Source organism: Genypterus blacodes, unplaced genomic scaffold (assembly GCF_046128005.1).
Source record: "Genypterus blacodes isolate CSIRO-AG114 ecotype Tasmania unplaced genomic scaffold, CSIRO-AGI_Gbla_v1 ptg000017l_1, whole genome shotgun sequence".
Taxonomy (NCBI): domain Eukaryota; kingdom Metazoa; phylum Chordata; class Actinopteri; order Ophidiiformes; family Ophidiidae; genus Genypterus; species Genypterus blacodes.
Genome location: NW_027466831.1, coordinates 6,806,091 through 6,825,957, shown reverse-complemented (window position 1 = coordinate 6,825,957; position 19,867 = coordinate 6,806,091). Strand labels below are relative to the sequence as shown.

General features: G+C 43.8%; 3 protein-coding genes across 5 annotated transcripts; all 3 read right to left on the bottom strand.

Annotated features, from left to right (window-relative positions):
- Window positions 1–134: 134 nt before the first annotated feature.
- On the bottom strand, window positions 135–4,485 carry LOC142991013 (solute carrier family 41 member 3-like). The gene is made up of 10 exons (XM_076140944.1): window positions 4,273–4,485; window positions 4,034–4,141; window positions 3,757–3,828; window positions 3,204–3,348; window positions 2,971–3,117; window positions 2,523–2,667; window positions 2,342–2,421; window positions 1,173–1,307; window positions 944–1,092; window positions 135–867 (listed from the first exon to the last, which is right to left on the bottom strand). Exons 1-10 carry the CDS (start codon window positions 4,465–4,467, stop codon window positions 688–690), a joined length of 1,356 nt encoding a protein of 451 aa, XP_075997059.1. The 5' UTR covers window positions 4,468–4,485; the 3' UTR covers window positions 135–687.
- Window positions 4,486–5,116: 631 nt separating this feature from the next.
- LOC142991249 (solute carrier family 41 member 1-like) lies at window positions 5,117–14,055 on the bottom strand. Of its 3 annotated transcripts, none has more exons than XM_076141312.1 (11): window positions 11,874–14,055; window positions 11,302–11,625; window positions 10,834–10,941; window positions 10,125–10,196; window positions 9,589–9,733; window positions 9,356–9,502; window positions 8,943–9,045; window positions 8,082–8,161; window positions 6,459–6,593; window positions 6,191–6,339; window positions 5,117–6,114 (listed from the first exon to the last, which is right to left on the bottom strand). In XM_076141312.1, exons 2-11 carry the CDS (start codon window positions 11,494–11,496, stop codon window positions 5,935–5,937), a joined length of 1,314 nt encoding a protein of 437 aa, XP_075997427.1. In that variant the 5' UTR covers window positions 11,497–11,625; window positions 11,874–14,055; the 3' UTR covers window positions 5,117–5,934. The 3 variants fall into 3 exon arrangements, with proteins under 3 accessions (XP_075997427.1, XP_075997425.1, XP_075997426.1); XM_076141310.1 differs by having other exon boundaries at window positions 8,901–9,045; window positions 11,874–14,053; XM_076141311.1 differs by having other exon boundaries at window positions 8,901–9,045; window positions 11,302–11,569; window positions 11,874–14,053.
- Window positions 14,056–16,578: 2,523 nt separating this feature from the next.
- LOC142991251 (V-set and transmembrane domain-containing protein 2-like protein) lies at window positions 16,579–17,863 on the bottom strand. The gene is made up of 3 exons (XM_076141313.1): window positions 17,699–17,863; window positions 17,023–17,067; window positions 16,579–16,903 (listed from the first exon to the last, which is right to left on the bottom strand). The coding sequence occupies exons 1-3, from the start codon at window positions 17,810–17,812 to the stop codon at window positions 16,637–16,639; spliced, it is 426 nt and encodes a 141-aa protein (XP_075997428.1). The 5' UTR covers window positions 17,813–17,863; the 3' UTR covers window positions 16,579–16,636.
- Between the last annotated feature and the right edge of the window lie 2,004 nt (window positions 17,864–19,867).

The following is a 19,867-nucleotide window of genomic DNA, read 5'->3' as shown; positions in this document are numbered from 1 at the left end:
CTGTTATTGTTTCTGCATGAACACATACAGATGTGGTCTAGCTCACATTAGCATCAAATAATCTTTCTAACACAATGCAAGCAATTCAATTCAGACACGACGAGCCGGTCTGAGACGTCCTCCAGTGTGGCTTCAGTCTTTTATTCCAACAACAAAAAACATGAGCGCAAAGATGCCCTCATGATGGGTTTGTTTTGTTTATTTGCTGAATTTTTATTGAAGAAAGCATCTGGCATTACAATGTGCATCCAGTTATGGGACAATTTGTGAGATTGTATTAAACATACAGAAGGGAAGAAGAGAAAACAAGACAAAAAAGAAAAAGAAGAGAATGAAAGCATGGTTGGTGATGAACATGTGAATTAAGGTTTATTTTATACACAGACAAAGAGCTGAAAGTCTCCAAAATGGACAGGACAGCCGGGAGACTAGACATAGGGTCAGTGGATAATTGATATTCAACACCATTGCGAATAACTTCTATAAATTAGACATTAGACATTATGGCAAGACCAAACTCTGATTGCAGCATCTGATATAGATATTTCTATGCTTTTAATACTCAAATGCTTTATTGTTATTGCCTTAATACAATGTTTTGCTGAACATTTAAGAGCTTACAGTAGACGTACAAATTAATTTGTCACATGATCACGTGAGCAGGTTATGGTTTGACCTGCCTTTCATTCAAACTCTGCGCCCCGTAGGGTTGACCAGCAGAATCAGTCCAAAGGTCAGAGCAAGGAAGCCGATTCCCAACAGGTCACCCAGACCTGTGAGGACGGGGATGGCAAAGTTGTCTGGGTCCATTCCCCTTCGCCACAGCCACCGCACCATCAGGTTGGCCACATAGAGCAGAATCACCACCTGGGTAATGAATGAGTGATGAGTTTTCAGTTGTCTCAGATCTCAGGGTAACGGTGCACAGTCCTTAATCTCTGACCTGAAGCAGAGCCGCAATCAGGTAGAAGACAATGAGGTCGGCCGTCATGGCAATATGACCTGCCTGCAGGAGGTGGATAGTGTACAGGAAGAGGAGGTGACCTGGGATTACTATGGCGATCAGGACTCTGGCCGATTTAGAGTTTACATCTGTGGATAAACACAGCCAGTAGTGATAATCTCTAAAATATAAGAATAGATATATTCATGCAGCTTTTAATGTATCCAACCTGAAGAGCAGAAGGTTGCACAGGGTCCGGGGCAGTTTACACTCAGCGTAGGTGGAAGAACTCCAGGACCGCTAAGGTGGTGGAGGTAGGTGGCCATCCTGCTGGCCTGGATCGCCACCAGGTTTCCCCCGACACCTGCATGAACACAAAGAAGCAGAGATCATTTCACATTATTAACAAGAACATTAACTCACATGCATCCACCACCTCCGACAGTCAAAGCAAGTTTCACTATCTTGAAATCAGAAAAGAACTTCTTGTGGATCTCAATCCATTTCCATAGATAATGTGTGATGTAAACTTCCTAATCATATAGTGAGAACATAAATGTGACGTGTCAGCAACAATAGTGGAAATATTTTTCCTCGTCAAAACTGGAATTTTGTCCAAAAAGCTTTCTAAATTATTGTGTCCCTGTAGACTTTAAGCACTGGGAAAGAGGAATACAATGTGTCACATCTGGAATACAATGTGTCACATCTGTTACTGTGACTACTGTGATACTGTCACTCTGCACTCCCCTCAGGCTGGTTTCATTTGAAACACAACAATACTTTGAGCTTTGAAGCACAGCGAACCTTTGGACCAAGAGGAGTGTTTCAGGTCAACAAACTGAATGGGAATGTAAATGTACTCCCTGTAGTGGGACGGCAACGCATGCAGGAACCAGGGAGCTCACAGAAATATGCAATGGAAATTCAATATGCTATTCAATTCAATGTGAAGTTGATGCAAAATAATTCTAACTCATTTTCTTAACTTTATCATTTTATTCCTATTACTATTACATCACATATCTAAACCACAAAGTTCATGCAATATTACAATTTCTGATGTGCAATGCCAAACAGTTGTCAAGCTTCACTAGCAGACATGTGATGACAAGAGCAGTGGCTCAGTGGGGAGGCAGTGGCTCAGTGGGTAGAGCTTCTGCTTGGGAACCGGAGGGTTGCCGGTTCGAGCCCCTGCCGAGGTGCCCGTGAGCAAGGCACCAAACCCTCAATTGCTCCCCCCTCTGCGAAGGGTGGTAACTGTAATGTAAGTCGCTTTGGATAAAAGCGTCTGCCAAATGATCGTAATGTAATGTAATGTAAGAGCAAAGGCTGATGGGGGAATCAGATGATTCATAGTCATCCTTATTTTTTCCATGGAATATCTTGTTCACTCACCATTAATGATTGGGGTGAGCAATGCCATGCCTTTAAAGATTTCATTGCTCAATGCCTTATCCAGGATCAGACCACCAGTGCTGGGAGGAAGACAAAACAATACACATGTCAAGAGAACAAGTTTACAGATACAGATAGTCATCAAAGGAGGAAAGAGCAGACAATTTCCCAGGAGTGTTACCTGCTGATGCACATTGCCAAAATGATGGGCAGCCAGCCTGTCCTCAGCACCTCTCTGATTGGTGGGGAGCAACGAGCGATGATGACCCCCACTGGTATCAGGGCCAGGAAGAAGACACACACCACAGGAGGTAGATACCACATATCTGAATGGAAACATGGCACAAAATAAATCAAAAGCACCTTTGGCCTACCACATAGGAAGGTTTTGAACGCACCATGAGAGTTCCCTGGCTGCATAACTGACAGATTTGCTGCCCTCATCTGGTTAAAACCTCTTATAGTCACCATGATATTGCTGTTTTGCAATCACATGAATCTATCGTCGTCATCTTGATCTCATTGTGTTCTTTTCTCACAGAGACAGTTTTCAATTCAGTCTTTATCAACAAACTGAACTTCCTACATCTCCTATAAGGAGAAAGTTGTTTCCTGGTGCATCATCTGACCTCTGTGATGAAACAGGAAGCTGCTAATCCCAGCAAGCAGAGACAGAGTGATGAGGTCACCAAGGCTGGCAGCGATGGGCGTGGCCACGTTGTCTGGATTGATGCCCACTTTCCTAGAGCCAAGTATCACCGCCACCATAACAAGACCTGAAATGAACACAGACAACAATCTGCACGGGTCTGTTCTGTTGTGTGTTCGGTGTAATGTCAACAGTTTTGTGCTGTTGTCTTACCTAGACTCAATGCAGCGACAAAAGCAGTGGTGACGCTGCTGGCGCAGAGGACAGCAGTGTGGATAACATCCACACTCCTACTGCTCAACCACCCGAGCATCACTGCTGCAACAGCTGCAAGGAAGCCCACCACTGTGGCCTGCACCTGGGGGTGGGGGAGGGGAGGGGGGTCAAAGCAGAGGGCCTGAGTCATTTCATTGTAAAGTGAAAGTAGAAAAAAAGAACACAGAACACTTCATCCCACAGAGCTACAAATGGTCACGTCGTGCTGGAAATGTCCTACATCATTCTCAGATATCATCCAGGACCTCAACTTGAATGCACATTTGATATGTACAGAATAGTTTAATAGAATATGGCACTTATAGTTTGTTTTTCAGGATTATGAAATCTCCTGACCAAGTGATGTAAACATTCATTTTGGAAAAATTAAAACATTCAAGAATGTTACAATCTTTACTCCAAATGTCAATCTTTACACATGAAATTGTGGCTCCCACTTCCTCCATTTGATATATACAGTTTTATAAGGGGGTTGATGGGCCAGTGTCACCTGAATGAGAGCCAGATTACAAAACACCATCCTCCACTGCTGCCGACGCTCCTCCATCAGCCCTGTGTTAGCCTGGGAAGAGGAATGGCTTTAGGTGTAACATCAAAAAGCTCAGTGTAATCGTTCTCACATATCCATGTTTAAGTAACAAATAAGTAGAGATTTCTGCTTTGTCACCACAGTACAGTTATTAAGAAGTATAAAGTAGATTGCTGTCCTTTTGTGTGCCAAGCTAATAATACTGCTCTTCTATCTAGTAGTACTAGTTTCCACTCACTGCTGTTGACAGTCTGGATGCCAATGTCATCTCCAGATTGCCCTTCAGTCCCAGGAGGCCTGGCACCAAGATAAATACCTGGTGGATCTCCTTGAACACCTCCCAGTTCTACAAAACACCACAGTGGTCTTTTGAAAGCACATTGTGTTCCCCAACCACCCTCACATTGACTCCATAGAATGATAGAATGATAGATAGACTGATACACAAATACACTTCATTGCTGTTTTTTGCCATACTTGCACTGTATCCATGACAATCCCGGCCGCCACCATGCCGAATCCAGCCAGCAGATACGGCAGCAGGACCTGGGCTGCTATGGTCAACGAGCTCTGTGGCAGAAAGCCGTGAGCTGAGCGTGTCAGTCTGCATTTGAAGCCCCTCAGCCTCTTCCCTTGGAAACACAGCTGCAGCTGCAGATGGGTCACCACCATGGCTGGACCCTGTTATAGTGGCACTTGCAGTGTCTTGCTTCCTCTTCAGCATAGATGTACCAGTCAAAAGTTCCTCTTAGTGATGCCTACAACAGTGTCAGATAAGAAAACTGCTTAAATAGCCAAATGTGATGTCATCCAAACTAACAATGTCACAATAATGATGTCACATTTATATGTTACTAACTCTAGTTGCAAGCCTACCTCAACATGAGAGGAGGTTCGGACTTGACTCACCCACAGACTGAACTGGTCAGAGAGAGAGCAGCAGAGCAGAAACCGACTGGGTGATACTTTTTGATAGTTCTCTGCTATTTGTAGTTTAACTTTGGAACTATGACAGTTTAGTTTTTTCTGAAGTAAGAGAGTTTGTGTAAGTATGACATCTAATTCTTCAAAGTCAAACTAAAATACATCCGACTAACCTTTAAAACATAATGCAAGCAATTCAATTCAGACATGGCAAGCCAGTCTCAGATGTCCTTCATGGTGGTTTCAACAAAAGAAAACATGGGTGCAAAGATGCCATCTTGATGTTGTGTTCGTTTTACAAATATGATAGCGAACCAACAAAGTCCAGCCAAGCTTATGTGCCACTGTGAAAATAGAACTTTTAATTTATTTATTTTAGTTCCATTTCCATAAACACAGATCAGTAAAGACAAAGCAAGTTTCTAAAAGGGCTAATCAAAGGATTGGAAGGCCCGTAGCAAACAGAGATGCTTACTAAGTATTCTATACACAAAAATAGCACAAAGAAATATCTGTATTGTCAGTACTTGGAGCCCATACTAACACTGGGACAGTTATACAACAGGCTACGTTTGATCCGCACAAATAAAATGTCATCAATTAGACATTTTGGCAACACCAAACTCTTGAGTGTGACCCTTCATAGGAACAGATAGATTAGTTTAGATTAGTGAATGCAAGGCTTATCATGGTTTAAAGGCACACGTCTACTATTAAACATAAAATCTAATCTCCACCCAAACATTGCAGCATCTGATACATATATTTTTATGCTTTTAACACCCAAGTGCTTTATTGTTATTGCCTTAATACAATATTTTGCTGAACATGTAAGAGCTTACGATAGGTGTACACATGTCTCAACATTAATTCATATAGAGGTGCTCCTACAGTATAGGTACATGTTTTCCACTTGTTGCTTTTACAGAGCGAGCCAAGCTTGGTGCATTTTCTGGAACAGAGCACAGTGTACAGCTACTGACCACATGTAGGCTGGAAAATATGGCGGCAAAGTGCTATATGAGTGCACACTTTCCTCACTTTCCTGCCTTCCATCATTTTGGTTGCTGCTTGGTCACATCTTCTGCCTTGCTTTCTTCTTCTTTTGTCCAACTTGTTATGCAGTGACTTTTCAGCGAGTTGCATATCAGAGATGCTTCATTTTGGGGTACATATTGAACACGTGAGCAGGTTATGGTTTGACCTGCCTTTCAGTCAAACTCTGGTCCCCGTGGGGTTGACCAGCAGAATCAGTCTGAAGGTCAGAGCAAGGAAGCCGGTTCCCAACAGGTCACCCAGAGCTGTGAGGTAGGGGATGGAGAAGTTGTCCGGATCCATTCCCCTTCGCCACAGCCACCGCACCATCAGGTTGGCCACATAGAGCAGAATCACCACCTGGGTAATGAATGAGTGATGAGTTTTCAGCTGTCATTGATCAGATCTCAGGGTAACGGTGTCATTTTTCTCTGACCTGAAGCAGAGCTGCAGTCAGGTAGCAGAAGATGAAGGTGGGCGTCATGACAATATGACCTGCCTGCAGGAGGTGGATAGTGTACAGGAAGAGGAGGTGACCTGGGATTACTATGGCGATCAGGACTCTGGCCGACTTAGAGTTTACATCTGTGGATAAACACAGCCAATAGTGATAATCTCTTAAATTTGCAGTAATGAGAGTAATGTCTCAAATCTGATGTAATATTATGTGGAAGGGTTCTTTGTGTAGCTTGTGCGGATCTGACCTGAAGAACAGAAGGTTGCACGGGGTCCAGGCCAGTTCACACTCAGCATTGATGGATGAGCTCCAGGGCTGCTCCAGTAGTGGAGGTGTGTAGACATCCTGCTGGCCTGGATCGCCACCAGGTTTCCCCCTACGCCTGCATGAACACAAAGAAACAGATCGTTCTTCTTCTGGATCTCAATCCATTACTATAGACAATATATTTTTCAAGCAGCGTCTTTGCTACACATTGGTGGTGATTACATGTTTCAAGCCATATTGGTTTATGTATAGTGAGAACATAAATGTGACGTGTCAGCAACAATAGTGGAAATATTTTTCACTGTCAAAACTGAAATTTTGCCCAAAAAGCTTCCTAAATGATTGTGTCCCTGTGGACTTTGAAGTAAAGCACTGGGAAAGAGGAATACAATGTGTCACATCTGGAATACAATGTGTCACATCTGTTACTGTGACTACTGTGATCGGTCACTCTGCACTCCCCTCAGGTTTCATTTGGAGCACAACAAAAGTTTGAGCTTTGAAGCAGACCGAACCTTTGGACCAAGAGGAGTGTTTCCGGTCAACAAACTGAATGGGACTGCAAATGTACTTCCTGTACTGGGACGGCAACGCATGCAGGAACCTTTGGTAAAAATCAAAAGGAGGGGATGTGTAGTTGGCATTCTAATCAGATTGGTGCTTTATGTTGTTTATGCAAAGACCTTTGTCCCTGTCTGCTCTACTGGGTGCTACATTTTGTTAGTGGTCATCTGTTTGTAATTTGCACCGTGGATACTTTGTATCATCTGCATCAGGAGAAGGGAGAGTGAGTATTTCAAAATGTACGTGCCTTTGATTGTGAATCTTATTCCGACGAAGTATGACATTGACTTTTTTATAGTGTTACAGCTGATATCTCTGTTACATTCTTCAAAGTCAGTTAAACTCAAATCTGTAGATTCTCTCACGAACTTCAAATAAATGTAAAACCGAGATTGGCAGGGAGCCCACAGAAATAGGAAGAAGTGGATGTGTAGTTGGCATTCTGAGCAGGCTTGTGGTTTATGCAAAGATCTTTGTCCCCGTCTGCTCAGTATGCCGCTTTGTGGTGACAAACATGTGTTGAGCTTCTGTCACAGAGGACGTGGGAACAAGACGACATCTCTCTTCTGAGAGGCACAGGTGCCAGCAAAGATTTCTTGTAGGAAAGCCGACACAAAGCTTCATATCCCCTTAGGAAAACACGTATCACAATTTCTTCGGTTCTTAACCATGTTACACCATGTGACAGAGAAATGTAACAACATTGCCAAAAGAATTCAAAGCCAGTATCTTAACTTTATCATTTAACACCTCCAAAATGAGGAACCAGCCAAATCTGATCTCTAAACCACAAGCTCCATGGAGTAATACAATAACTTTTACAATTTCACAATGAGGAACAGTTCTCAAGCTCTGCCAGCAGACATGTGATGACAGGCTTGAATATTGTTTTAAAAGCGTTTCTCTCGTCACATGCTGCCTGAGGGTGCTGGGTAGAAACAGACTGCAAAGATGAAGAGAAAATTGAAGGCTGACGGGTGAATCAAATGATTGATAGTAGTCATCCTTATTTTTCCCATGGAATCTCTTGACCACTCACCATTGATGACTGGGGTGAACACTGCCATGCCTTCTGAGTTTGGATTGCTCACAGTCTTATCCAGAATCAGACCTCCAATACTGGGAAGAAGATAAAACAATACACATATCCACTTTACCACATGTTTAATCCTATTTCTGGGCAATACACACATATAAATTCTGTTACTGGATTGATTCCCCTGAAGCCCAAACCTGCTGCACTTCATCTTCTGTCCCTGCCTTAACGCTCCAAACCAAGATCTCTTACGTTCACCAAAAGCCCTGTGGTTCTCAACACTTTGGTACAAAGATTTGGCACCAATTTAGGAAACACTTCCACCTTCTCCCTCATTATTGGACTCTTCCTTCTCAGTACAGCATCATAAAGGCAAACAACATTTCATTGATTTGTACTTGTATGGTCATTTTTACAGCTTTTCTATTCTGTCAACACATCACGGATTGCCTGCCAACCCAATATTTAAGTACCTTTAAGAGCACTAGGTGGGATACTTTCTGAGATTTATCACCACATCCTGGATCCAGGGTATTAAACTAACTCATAAATAAGGGCCGTCTGGGAGGGTGAGCTTGGACTCCAACTTGAGATGGACTGGTGGGAGGAGCCTATATACAAACTGCATACTGTCTTGTCCTGTGCTCATCTCACACTCATCCACTTTAAGGTTATACACAGGGCTACTTCTCCAAACTGAGACTATCTGAAATGTATCCAGAGGGCATGATAGATGATTGAAGACAATACACGTGTCAAGAGGAACAAATTTACAGATATTAATAGTCATCAAAGGAGGAAAGAGCAGACAGTATCCGTTACCAGCTGATGCACATTGCCAAAATGACCGGCAGCCAGCCTGACCTCAGCACCTCCCTGATTGGTGGGGAGCGACGAGAGATGATGACCCACACTGGTATCAGGGCCAGGAAGAAGACACACACCACAGGAGGTAGATACCAGATATCTGAATGGCAACATGGCACAAAATAAATCAAAAGTACCTTTGGCCTGTAGTCGGACACTGGACAAGTGATGAGACCATGATTTACCACATAGGAAGGTTTTGAACGCACCATGAGAGTTCCCTGGCTGCAGATTTGCTGCCCTCATCTGGTTAAAACCTCTTACAGTCACCATGATATTGCTGTTTTGCAATCACATGAATCTATCGTCTTCATTTTGATCTCAATGTGCTCTTTTCCCACAGATGACTTTCAATCCTAAATCTCCTATAAGGAGAAAGGCTAAAGTTGTTTCCTGGTGCATCATCTGACCTCTGTGATGAAACAGGAAGCTGCTAATCCCAGCAAGCAGAGACAGAGTAATGAGGTCACCAAGGCTGGCAGCGATGGGCGTGGCCACGTTGTCTGGATTGATGCCCACTTTCCTAGAGCCAAGTATCACCGCCACCATAACAAGACCTGAAATGAACACAGACAACAATCTGCACGGGTCTGTTCTGTTGTGTGTTCGGTGTAATGTCAACAGTTTTGTGCTGTTGTCTTACCTAGACTCAATGCAGCGACAAAAGCAGTGGTGATGCTGCTGGCACAGAGGACAGCAGTGTGGACAACATCCACACTCCCACTGCTCAACCACCCGAGCATCACTGCTGCAACAGCTGCAAGGAAGCCCACCACTGTGGCCTGCACCTGGGGGTGGGGGAGGGGAGGGGGGTCAAAGCAGAGGGCCTGAGTCATTTCAATATAAAGGAAAAGTAGTCAGTTCATATTCTCATAACAGAGATTAATCAACTACCAATTAATCATTAAGGTCCGTGATAAATATATCTATCATTCCTTCCTCCCACATGTTTGAGCACAGCCAATGGTTGAATGAGACAAATTACTGCAAGATTTCTCCTATACCAACATAACATTTTCCGTATCACAAGTGCCATTTGCCTGCAGCTAAGATGCATTAGTAAAGGACTTTATTTGGCTCAATACGCCTGCACAGCTTCCTGTGTTAAACTGAGTTGTCTAGAAGCCATTCAGAAGAGTGATGTGTTATTAATAGCAGGGGTTGATGGGCCAGTATCACCTGAATGAGAGCCAGATTACAAAACACCATCCTCCACTGCTGCCGACGCTCCTCCATCAGCCCTGTGTTAGCCTGGGAAGAGGAATGGCTTTAGGTGTTTACATCAAAAGGCTCAGTGTAATCGTTCTCACATATCCATGCTCCTGCAAAGTCACTCCAAATAAATTGTGTTTTAAATTGTCACTGTTGTGGAAATTTAATCGGGGCCTTATGTCAAACATTTCAAAAGGGTTTTTGAAATGCAAGCCCGCATCCTGGTTTAAATAGAAACATCACATCCTGTTTTGTCACCACAGTGCTCAGTGAATCAGACTCCTAATTCTTTCTGTATACTTTTCTCTATTTAGGGTCGGGGAAACACACAAGTGTATCTTTCAACATTCATCACGACGGCCTTCAGCAGCTTGAGATACTGTAATTCTGAATGTCACAACAAATAGGAACAGTGATCTGAGTCATAAATGCAGACAGATTTAGCATCATTTAAAATTGATGATTGAAGTAAAAGTGCACAGGTTTGTTAATCAAATAGTAAATAATAAATAAAAAGAACATCGATATCCTTTTGTGTGCCGAGCTAATACTACTACTTCCACAACTACAATTACTACTACTGCTACTACTAATAATAATAAGAATTCCCTCTCTCTATTGTTCTCTGCCTCTCTTGTCCTCTCTTTGTGCTGTGTGTAAGTGTGTTTTCACTCACTGCTGTTGACAGTCTGGATGCCAATGTCATCTCCAGATTCCCCTTCAGTCCCAGGAGGGCTGGCACCAAGATGAATACCTGGTGGATCTCCTTGAACACCTCCCAGTGCTACAAAACACCACAGTGGTCTTTTGAAAGCACATTGTGTTCCCCAACCACCCTCACATTGACTTCATAAAGATTCAATCTAGACATTTAATCTATAACCCTTGAATTTAGTGTTAGTGTTAGACCTTCATAATTCTCAGTGCTACCGGTCATGCATAGTAGAGTGAGTGAGTTACCGATCTAGTCTTTCTGTCTCACACAGACACACACACACACACCGCCCACACACACCGCCCACACACACACACACACACACACACACACACACACACACACACACACACCTGCACACATGCTCGGACCCTCTCCCTCTCACAAGCACAAATACACTTCAATGCTGTTTTGTTTTTTTTTCCATACTTGCACTGTATCCATGACAATCCCGGCCGCCACCATGCCGAGTCCAGCCAGCAGGTACGGCAGCAGGACCTGGGCTGCTATGGTCCACGAGCTCTCTGGCACAAAGCCGTGAGCCGAGCGTGTCAGTTTGCACGTGAAGCTCCTCAGCCTCTTCCCTTGGAAACACAGCTGCAGCTGCAGACGGGTCACCACCATGGCTGATCCCTGTGGTAGGGGCACTTAATTTGCTTCCTCTTCAGCATAGATGTACCCACTCCATGGGGTAAGCCTGGCAACAAGCATTTGTCACGCGCACGACGACACTAGGTTAATGCCCTTCGAATGCTAAATTAGAAAACACAAAATTACAAAGCCGAGCGTGCAGTCAGAAAACTGTAGCTTCCAACACTGTCGGACTCTTAAAGTACTGAGATTGTGATGTCATTCAAACTTACAAAGTAACAACAATCATCTCATATTTATATGTTAATAAATCTTCATTGCTCTTACATGACCTGCCTCGAATTGGTTCGGTTGGACGACTAAGCAATTGTCAAATCTAAACCTTAAAACCTAAATTTAAGCCAAACTACCTTTAATGTCCATGAACTATTAAACTTCATCTTGCTTCTTTTTTCTCAAATCCTCTTCCTTGCCTTAGTTTTTTCCTTTATGTTCTCTCCTGGCAACGTTTCGACTTCTCTCCCCATGAGCCTTTCCTTCCAACAGGTTGTATTGGTTGGTGAAATATCCGGTCCTTTAATCCACGTTCCACCTTGCACCAAATGGTTGGCCTTCAGATGGCTTGATGGTCTCGCAATGAAGGTTTTTGAAACGAGCTGTTTCATTGTCAATGTACCTGAGCACTGTGGTGCTGTTCGTCCAGAAGACAGACTGTTGCAGTGGAACTTGAAGTTCTTCATGAAACATCTTGTCTGGGGCTTGTGATGGCGCTCCAAGCATCTTCCAATCCTTCATATTTTTGACACGCTTGTAACTCATTCTCCAGTTCTTCGTTCTTATCTTTTATTCTGGCTTTAAGAGGACTTCTTCTGACTCAAGCTGTTGTTTTCTCCTCTGCGTCACAGCACGTTCAAGCAGCGTTACGTGATTCGCCTCTAGTTTAGCACGTGTTGACCGACCTTGTGATGTCAACGATGCACGACTCCCCCCAGATCTACAGTTCATAGACGTGTGTGTGTCCACTGTTGATGACGCCAGCCTGTCAAACAGTGTCACTTGGTCCAAATCCTTGCATCCATTTTCCTTCTCATCAACCATTTTGTCTTGCGAGCCGCCTCAAAGGATTCCCCGCCTCTGTGTCACGAGATAAAACTTCAAATGTTTACGTTCTGTTTTCCGAGCAGCTGGCCTCCTTCTGGCTGTGAACACGGACGAGGCACTTCCTCTCGCCTCCTCTCCAGCATACATGTACCATTGAATGCCTGGCAAACATTTGTTATTGTCTATTTGAAACGGACGCAGTGATCCATTTCCACTCACAAAACATGGCAGACAGCTTCCAAGCAAAGGTTGCGACAGTCCTCACCTCAGTCCAGACTCATTTTCTACTAACTGAGGGGGAATCAACAAGCTCGTCAGCAGCAACACAAAGTCAATGGTGGGCTTGGCGAAGGAATGGAACCAGCTGCTTTTGTCCACTTGATTGCATCAAACACACACACACACACACAAACACACAAACACACACAGACAGGTCCACTTGACAGCGGGTCTGTCAGGCCTCTTCTGATGCTCTGCTGGTGACAGACATCCCTCACAGAAACACATATACACACAAACACACACACGCACACACACACACTCACACTTATGCCTCACTCTTAAGCAGGCGGGCAGCCGAGGCAGTGCGCTGGAAGCCAGGTCGTTCACGAGGCCTAAAGAAGGTCCAGGTCCTGTAGGACAAGGACATCCAGAAGGCTACCAGCTTCTTCTCAGCACTCCATTGCTGTTGCTGCCGCTGCTCCTTTTCCTCCATCTCCTTCCTCACCTCCCTCTCTTTCTTCTCGCTGTGCGGACGCTCTGTGTCAGCTTGACTGTTCTGGAGTCCCTTCTTCATGTTGAACAGAAGGATACCAGGTTGTCTGTCCAGGCTGTTGTGAGAGACTGGGAGGACGGCGTGATGATGATGATAACTTGCCTGAACAACGGTGTCACAACAACGCTGCCTGTCTAGTTACTGCCAGGGCTTCGTTCTGATAGCAGATGGATAGATGAGTTGTGACGTTGTTCTGTAATGGAGGGAGGGACAAAGGCGAGGACACTGTGTGCGTGTGTGTGTGTGTGTGTGTGTGTGTGTGTGAGAGAGAGAGAGAGAGGGAGAATGGAGCTGATGCTGCAGGCATCTATCTGCACTCACTGCTCCCTGTTGATTGTATTTTCCTCTAAAATAAGCTCCTCCTGTTCTCCTTTAAAATGGATCAGGAGGACACTACAGCTCTCCGTTTTTTTGGTGTCTCCTGTCCCAGCTCTTCGATGTCCCCGCTTTAAGTGGGTGACGCACTCTGAGCAGCAGCCTGCGCTGTACCTGTCACCAACACGAGGTGCTGCTGCTGCTGCTGCTGCTGCTGCCTGGAAAAGACACAATTCATCCGCCAAGTCAGCCCCGGGACTTCTTCAGTCTGGCTCTGTGCACCGTCCCTCATCACCGTGTCTTTTTGTCCCCGTCTCTATCTTATTTGCTCTACAAATATTTGACAAAGTGTTGCATCAGAGGTCAAATAAATATCTGTAAACAGCCCTGCTTAACGGAAACTTTACTGCTCTGGTCCTCAGCATAATAGCTCTCTCCCTCTCTCTCTCTCTCTCTCTCTCTCTCTCTCTCGCTCTCTCTCTCTCGCTCTCGCTCTCTCTCTCTCTCTCTCTCTCTCTCTCATGCTCGCTCCCTCTCTCACACGCACACGCACACGCACACACAAATGACAGTGACTCAGCTGAAAAGTGTCCTTGAGACATGCTGTGGAATATGCGTGCTACTCTCTGCAGCTCCTCCCCCTCTGAGTGGAGATTCGCTGCAGGGCCACTGGCTGACAGGTAATTTAGTTTAAAAGTTAAGGTAAGAAGGTCAGGTACCTATATGTGCAGGATGATTGTGCTGTAACATGTATTTGTAACTTCATATACCTCATTCCTGTGTATAAACATAAACTATCTGTCCCAGCATGAGCACACATGCACACACTCATGCTTTCAAACACTTGTATACCAGCACCAGTTGACCTGTATGTTTCAGGTCAGCTCATCTCGCCCATGAGGTCAATGTGACCTTCCAAACACACAACATCACCCCTACCCACCCTCAGTGTGCACACAGCTCAGTCCTCTCTACTCCAGATACACACAGTGACTTGGAGGATCCTGTCTGGTACCAGATGTGATCACTGACTATCATAAATCTGTAATTGTTCCCCACATAACTGCTGTTATCGAAGAGTTTTATCATCTGGACCAAGATACCAAATGTCTTTTCTAACCTTAAACCTGTTCTGCTATAGATTTGCTTCCATATAATCTGTGCTGATATGGCAGAGCTGTCTGATTGAACCGATGTACTGACCTGTGCCTGGTCCAGCAACACGCCTGCCATCAAGGTGCCCATCCCTGCCAGCAGGTATGGAGGCACAACCTGGAGGCACATGACCCTGGGGGATTCTCCAGAGGACATGTGGACCTTGGCTATATCCTCCATTTTCTCAGTTTGGGACACTGAGTAGCTGCTGGGGTGCAGAGCTGCCAACCTGTTGTGCACATACAAGTCACACTGCTGCCACCAGAAGAGCCTGATCCTGTCTGGCTCACACACGGTGCCAGCCTGACCTGTTGTGTTTGTGTTCATGCGCTTGACCTGTCACAATGTAACTGATCTGTACAGTGGCAGTGATGTCATTTCTTTGCATAATTTTGAGAAACCCAATAGAAAAGGTAATATTTCACGAAACAGAACTAGAGGAAATTGCACTAGAGAACTTATTTAATTTAAACCAGAACTGTAATTTGCTGAATAACAAAAAGTTTATCATGTCTGTTTGAAAAACTAGAGAAAACTTTAAAGCCCATGTCTTGTAAAAAGAAGGAGCTACAAAGTTATAAATCTTATTCCAAAATAAATACAGTGGCAAAAAATGTTAATGAACCTGTAGGAATTTGTTTCATGTCTGCATTTATGACAACTACAGTCCAGGCTGGTAAAAGTATCTCAACCTTGCATTTAATACCTAGTAGATCAACACATCACAATGAAAAATCAATGATTTTCATTCGACTGTCTGTTCTCTCCACTTAATTTAATACTTCTTATTTTCACAGCACTCCCGCATCCAGTGCAATTTTGTCATTTGGACACATGGGAGCAACCGAGACATTTTACAAAGTTAAGTCCGACCAAGTAAAGCAAATGCGGTTCTCAATGAAGTCCACTAGGTGGCAGGAGAACACCACAAAAAGCAAATTAATACAATATTTGTCTGAAGTTATCAAGTGGAAACAGAAGTTGATAAGCGCAGCAAAGACTCAAACGATGTGTTAAAGACGCTATAGAATTGTCTTCAGGTTCATTATGTAGGTTGAAATGAAACTTAATTCAACGTGGACTCAATAAGAACAAATGACAGGAGTATTTCTCTCACTCAGTCGAGATGGATGTATTTAAACAGAATACGACACAGCAGCTTTAAGAACAAACACATCAAGTGGCTTAGATACAGATGACAGAATTTTCATAAACTTAATGTAGTTGAGAAAAATGATGTGTTTAACATACAAGTTGCAGATCTTAAGTTATTCGGTTAAGTAATACAGAGTCAAGTTAATTTTGGTGATATTAAAAGTTCCGAGAGTGAATATACACACATATTTACAAATGTACGTGATGAAGACATACTTTTAGATGAATAAAGTACGTGTCGATTATCTTTGTTCCATAGAAAGCATTTACATTAAAATACTGGAGCTGTGCGTTTCAGAGCAATGTTACAGTGAAAGAGTGAAGTATAACTGTGCACCTCTTACACTGAGCACTTGGCCACTTCTTCTTGCTCTTAAAGTGTTTACATTAACAGAATACAATGAGGGGAAAGCACAGAGACAAATAAAGCAACAAAGAGAACACAACAATTTTATCATTAATATAATATAACAACATCACTGGCATCCAAACCACAATAATAAAGAGTGATGGAGCTGAGAGGTCCAACACAAAAAGTGTAAGTGACGACTGTGTGTTAACGGTGTCATGGACATGCACTCCACACACACACACACACACACTCACACAGACAGACAGACAGACCAAACTGTCCCCTCTAAAGCACACAGCTGTTAGTCAGTGGTGGTTCCTCTACAGTGCCCCGTCCTCTGTGTGCTGCTGGGGGGAGGTGTGGGGGTGGAGGTGTGGGTGGTGCCCTGCTCTCTGAGGCCGGGCGTCACCTGACCGCGGCCCCTGACTCCTCTCCGCCTCCACCTGCAGGTAAGCTCGGACGCGGTGGTGCTGTGCCACTGCACCGCTGAAGTCGATGACGCGACACTCGTACGTGCCCTCGTCTGACGGCTTCACGCTGGACAGACGCAGCTTGTGGGAGATGTTGCTGCCAGCCACTTTCACCACCTAAACACACATTTCATCATGTGTACTTAATAAAACATATTCATATCTTAAATCCAGATTATTTTTCTTTACAATTAATGAAGAATCTTCATTAATATTAATTCCCAGATCAAACTTACACTGATCTTAGTGGCACCTTTAGCCGTCTCCTCCAGGGACACCACCTGCACAGAAACACAGGTGATGCATTACTGATCTCTGGCTGCATTTCTTATGTTACTGATTTATAGCTGCACATATTACAATGGATGAGTATGTCAGATGTTTTCAGCATTTATCCACAAACAAAGCCCGGCCTAAACACTTTAGATTTATGAGCCGTTGTCGTTACTCTTTCCTCTGTACAGCTGGTGTTCAAGCTAAGGGTATGCGTGTGCGTGTGTGTGTGTGAATGTGTATGTAGAGGCAGAACTATTCTTCTGGGCATAGGTATGAATTATGCATCGAACAGACAGGGATTTTGAAAATCTATTTCTTTCTCAGTGCCAATTAAAGTGTCTGGAGGCACAACAGGGGGAGCCTGAGCTCTCCCATGATGGGAGCGTCAACCTGTTCCCCCAATGCTGGCAAATGCTAATCAGCAATTATCCCTTCGCTGCCATGCCAGAGGGGTTTTGCCATGACTAATACTACATTTGCTTTTGCCCAATACACAGTGAACTTTAGATGCAGTCCAAGCAATTCTATCCATATAAATTGAACAGCAGTGACTGAAAAATGAGCATGAGCTTTGAAGAGGAATGGAAACAAGTATCAAATTTCACAACCAGTGTCATGTTTTACTTTGTCTCTTACATCATTAGTGATCTGTGCGGGCTTCTGCGGCCAGTTTCTGTCATTCCTAATGTACCACCACTGGATCTCCAGAGAGTAGGAGGGAGAGCCGGCCCCGCGGAAGGAACACGCCATCTCTACATCGTTGCCGCTCTGCGTTGTGATGTCGTGTGGCACCTCTGTGAACAGGGCTGGAAGAAAAGAGGTGAGCTGAATGAGAATGATAAGCTTTAAGACACCACCCGCAAAATAAATCCTAAAAGAAGCCGCCGTCTGTGTCACGCCTGCTGAAGTGCGGCGTGTTGGCAGCCACGTGCAGAGGTTCTCAATCTTGGCCGTCTTGCGGAGTACGTAGGTGTTTGGCGCTTAGTTTCTATTCCCTCCGGATTACACAACCGAGCCAAATCAGAGACGTCAACTGACCAAATGTTTCTGTATCTGTCACCGCACATTCAGCTATTAAAAGCCAGCGCTCAATCCTCTTAATTCAAACTGTAGCATGTCGGTGTTAATGCACTTCTGCTCGCCACCGCAGAAACTGGAGCGTGACAGTGTGAGACTCTGAGAGAAGAAACACCGTCCATGTCCTGTCTTTAGCAAAAAATAAAGCAACTAGAAAATGGAGGGAAGGGGGTTAATGCCATAAATGCATTATTCAATAGGTAAAGATGAATCTCTCTCCACAGGTGATACATATTCATTGTTTCTGATGAGGCTAATCTGAAGCTATCTGAAGGATACTAAGAGCTCAGATAATGAATGTTTGATGTTAAATTAAAATGGATTTACATTTTTAAAGCGATTAGATTGTTTTCCATAAAGCTGGAGTGAAGTCAGAAAACACACAGAGATACTAAATACCTGAGATATTCACTTCTTTGTCTCCCGAACACGAGCATGAGAAATGTACATTATACAATATTACACAGCTGCGGTTCCACATGTGACCTTTGGGCTTCTATATGATTTACGTACACGTGAAATCAATACATGATTACAAAAGTGCCGTGCTGAGTTTATATACCAGAGGATGTGATCATACACCGTAAAATATCACCGTCACAGTCCATTTAGTGGCACTGTAGCGTTTGTATGCATGTGGTTATGTCATCTACACTGCATTGTTTGACTCCACACAGCAAAGTGCAGCACGTTTGCGTCGGTGTGGGCTTCCTGCTGAGGAGAGACAAGAATAGCAATATTGTAGCTCCATTGTTCTTTTTTTATTTCACCGCGTCGATTTTGCAGCCTTAGCTTTTTTATTTAGCCCCGGATTATTTTTTTGTTTACCTCGTGTTTTGCTACAGAAACTGTAACAAGCGCTCCGATCCTGCATGTCAGCTCCCCAGTGCTGCCACAGATTACAACACACTCTCAACATATAGCAGCATAACAGTCCAGCAAATCCACACATTTTTAGTGCTGATGTGATCTTAATACAAACATAAGAATCTAGAGACCTAATCTGATTTGCCTTAATGCTGTTAGTTGATCACTCCAACAACAATGAAGCTCTCTGTGATGTCTTTCCCACACAGGAGTGAAGTCAAGATGCTAACCTGATCAAGCACACAGCTGTTCAATAATTAAAAAATACATCAGCAAATTTCATCCAATAAACATTCAGCCTATTGATCCATTTCGAAATTGTCTAGTATTTTTATTTGTTTGAATTTAAATTAATTCTGTTCTCCGCTACAGCAAAAATCCCCTCACACACACACACACACACACACACACACACACACACACACACACACACACACACACACACACACCAACAGCCGCTATAGAATTCTAAAAACATCAATAAAATTCATTAAACCTATTATAGATGGCTATAAAACTTTACTGCTTGCTTTCTGTGGGGCAGAAAGACACAGAAATAAAGTCACAACAATAAGAATTTATCAGGTTGTTACGTGAACTGCATGCTCACACATCCTGCAGTAACAAAGCAACACGGCTGTGCAAACCGATTTTTATCTCTGGCTACCATAATAAATATAAACCAAGGCAATTTGTGCAGCGATCCTTCATTCACAGCTTGTAGAGAATCCAGAGCTGAGGATCTTTAGACCAGGTGAGCAGAGAGAGAAGTCTGCCTCCATGGCTGCCATTGACATTCATCTGGCTGAGTCAGTGTGAGAGGCAGAGAACAGAGCTGATCTGTGGATTGATGGGGAGAGA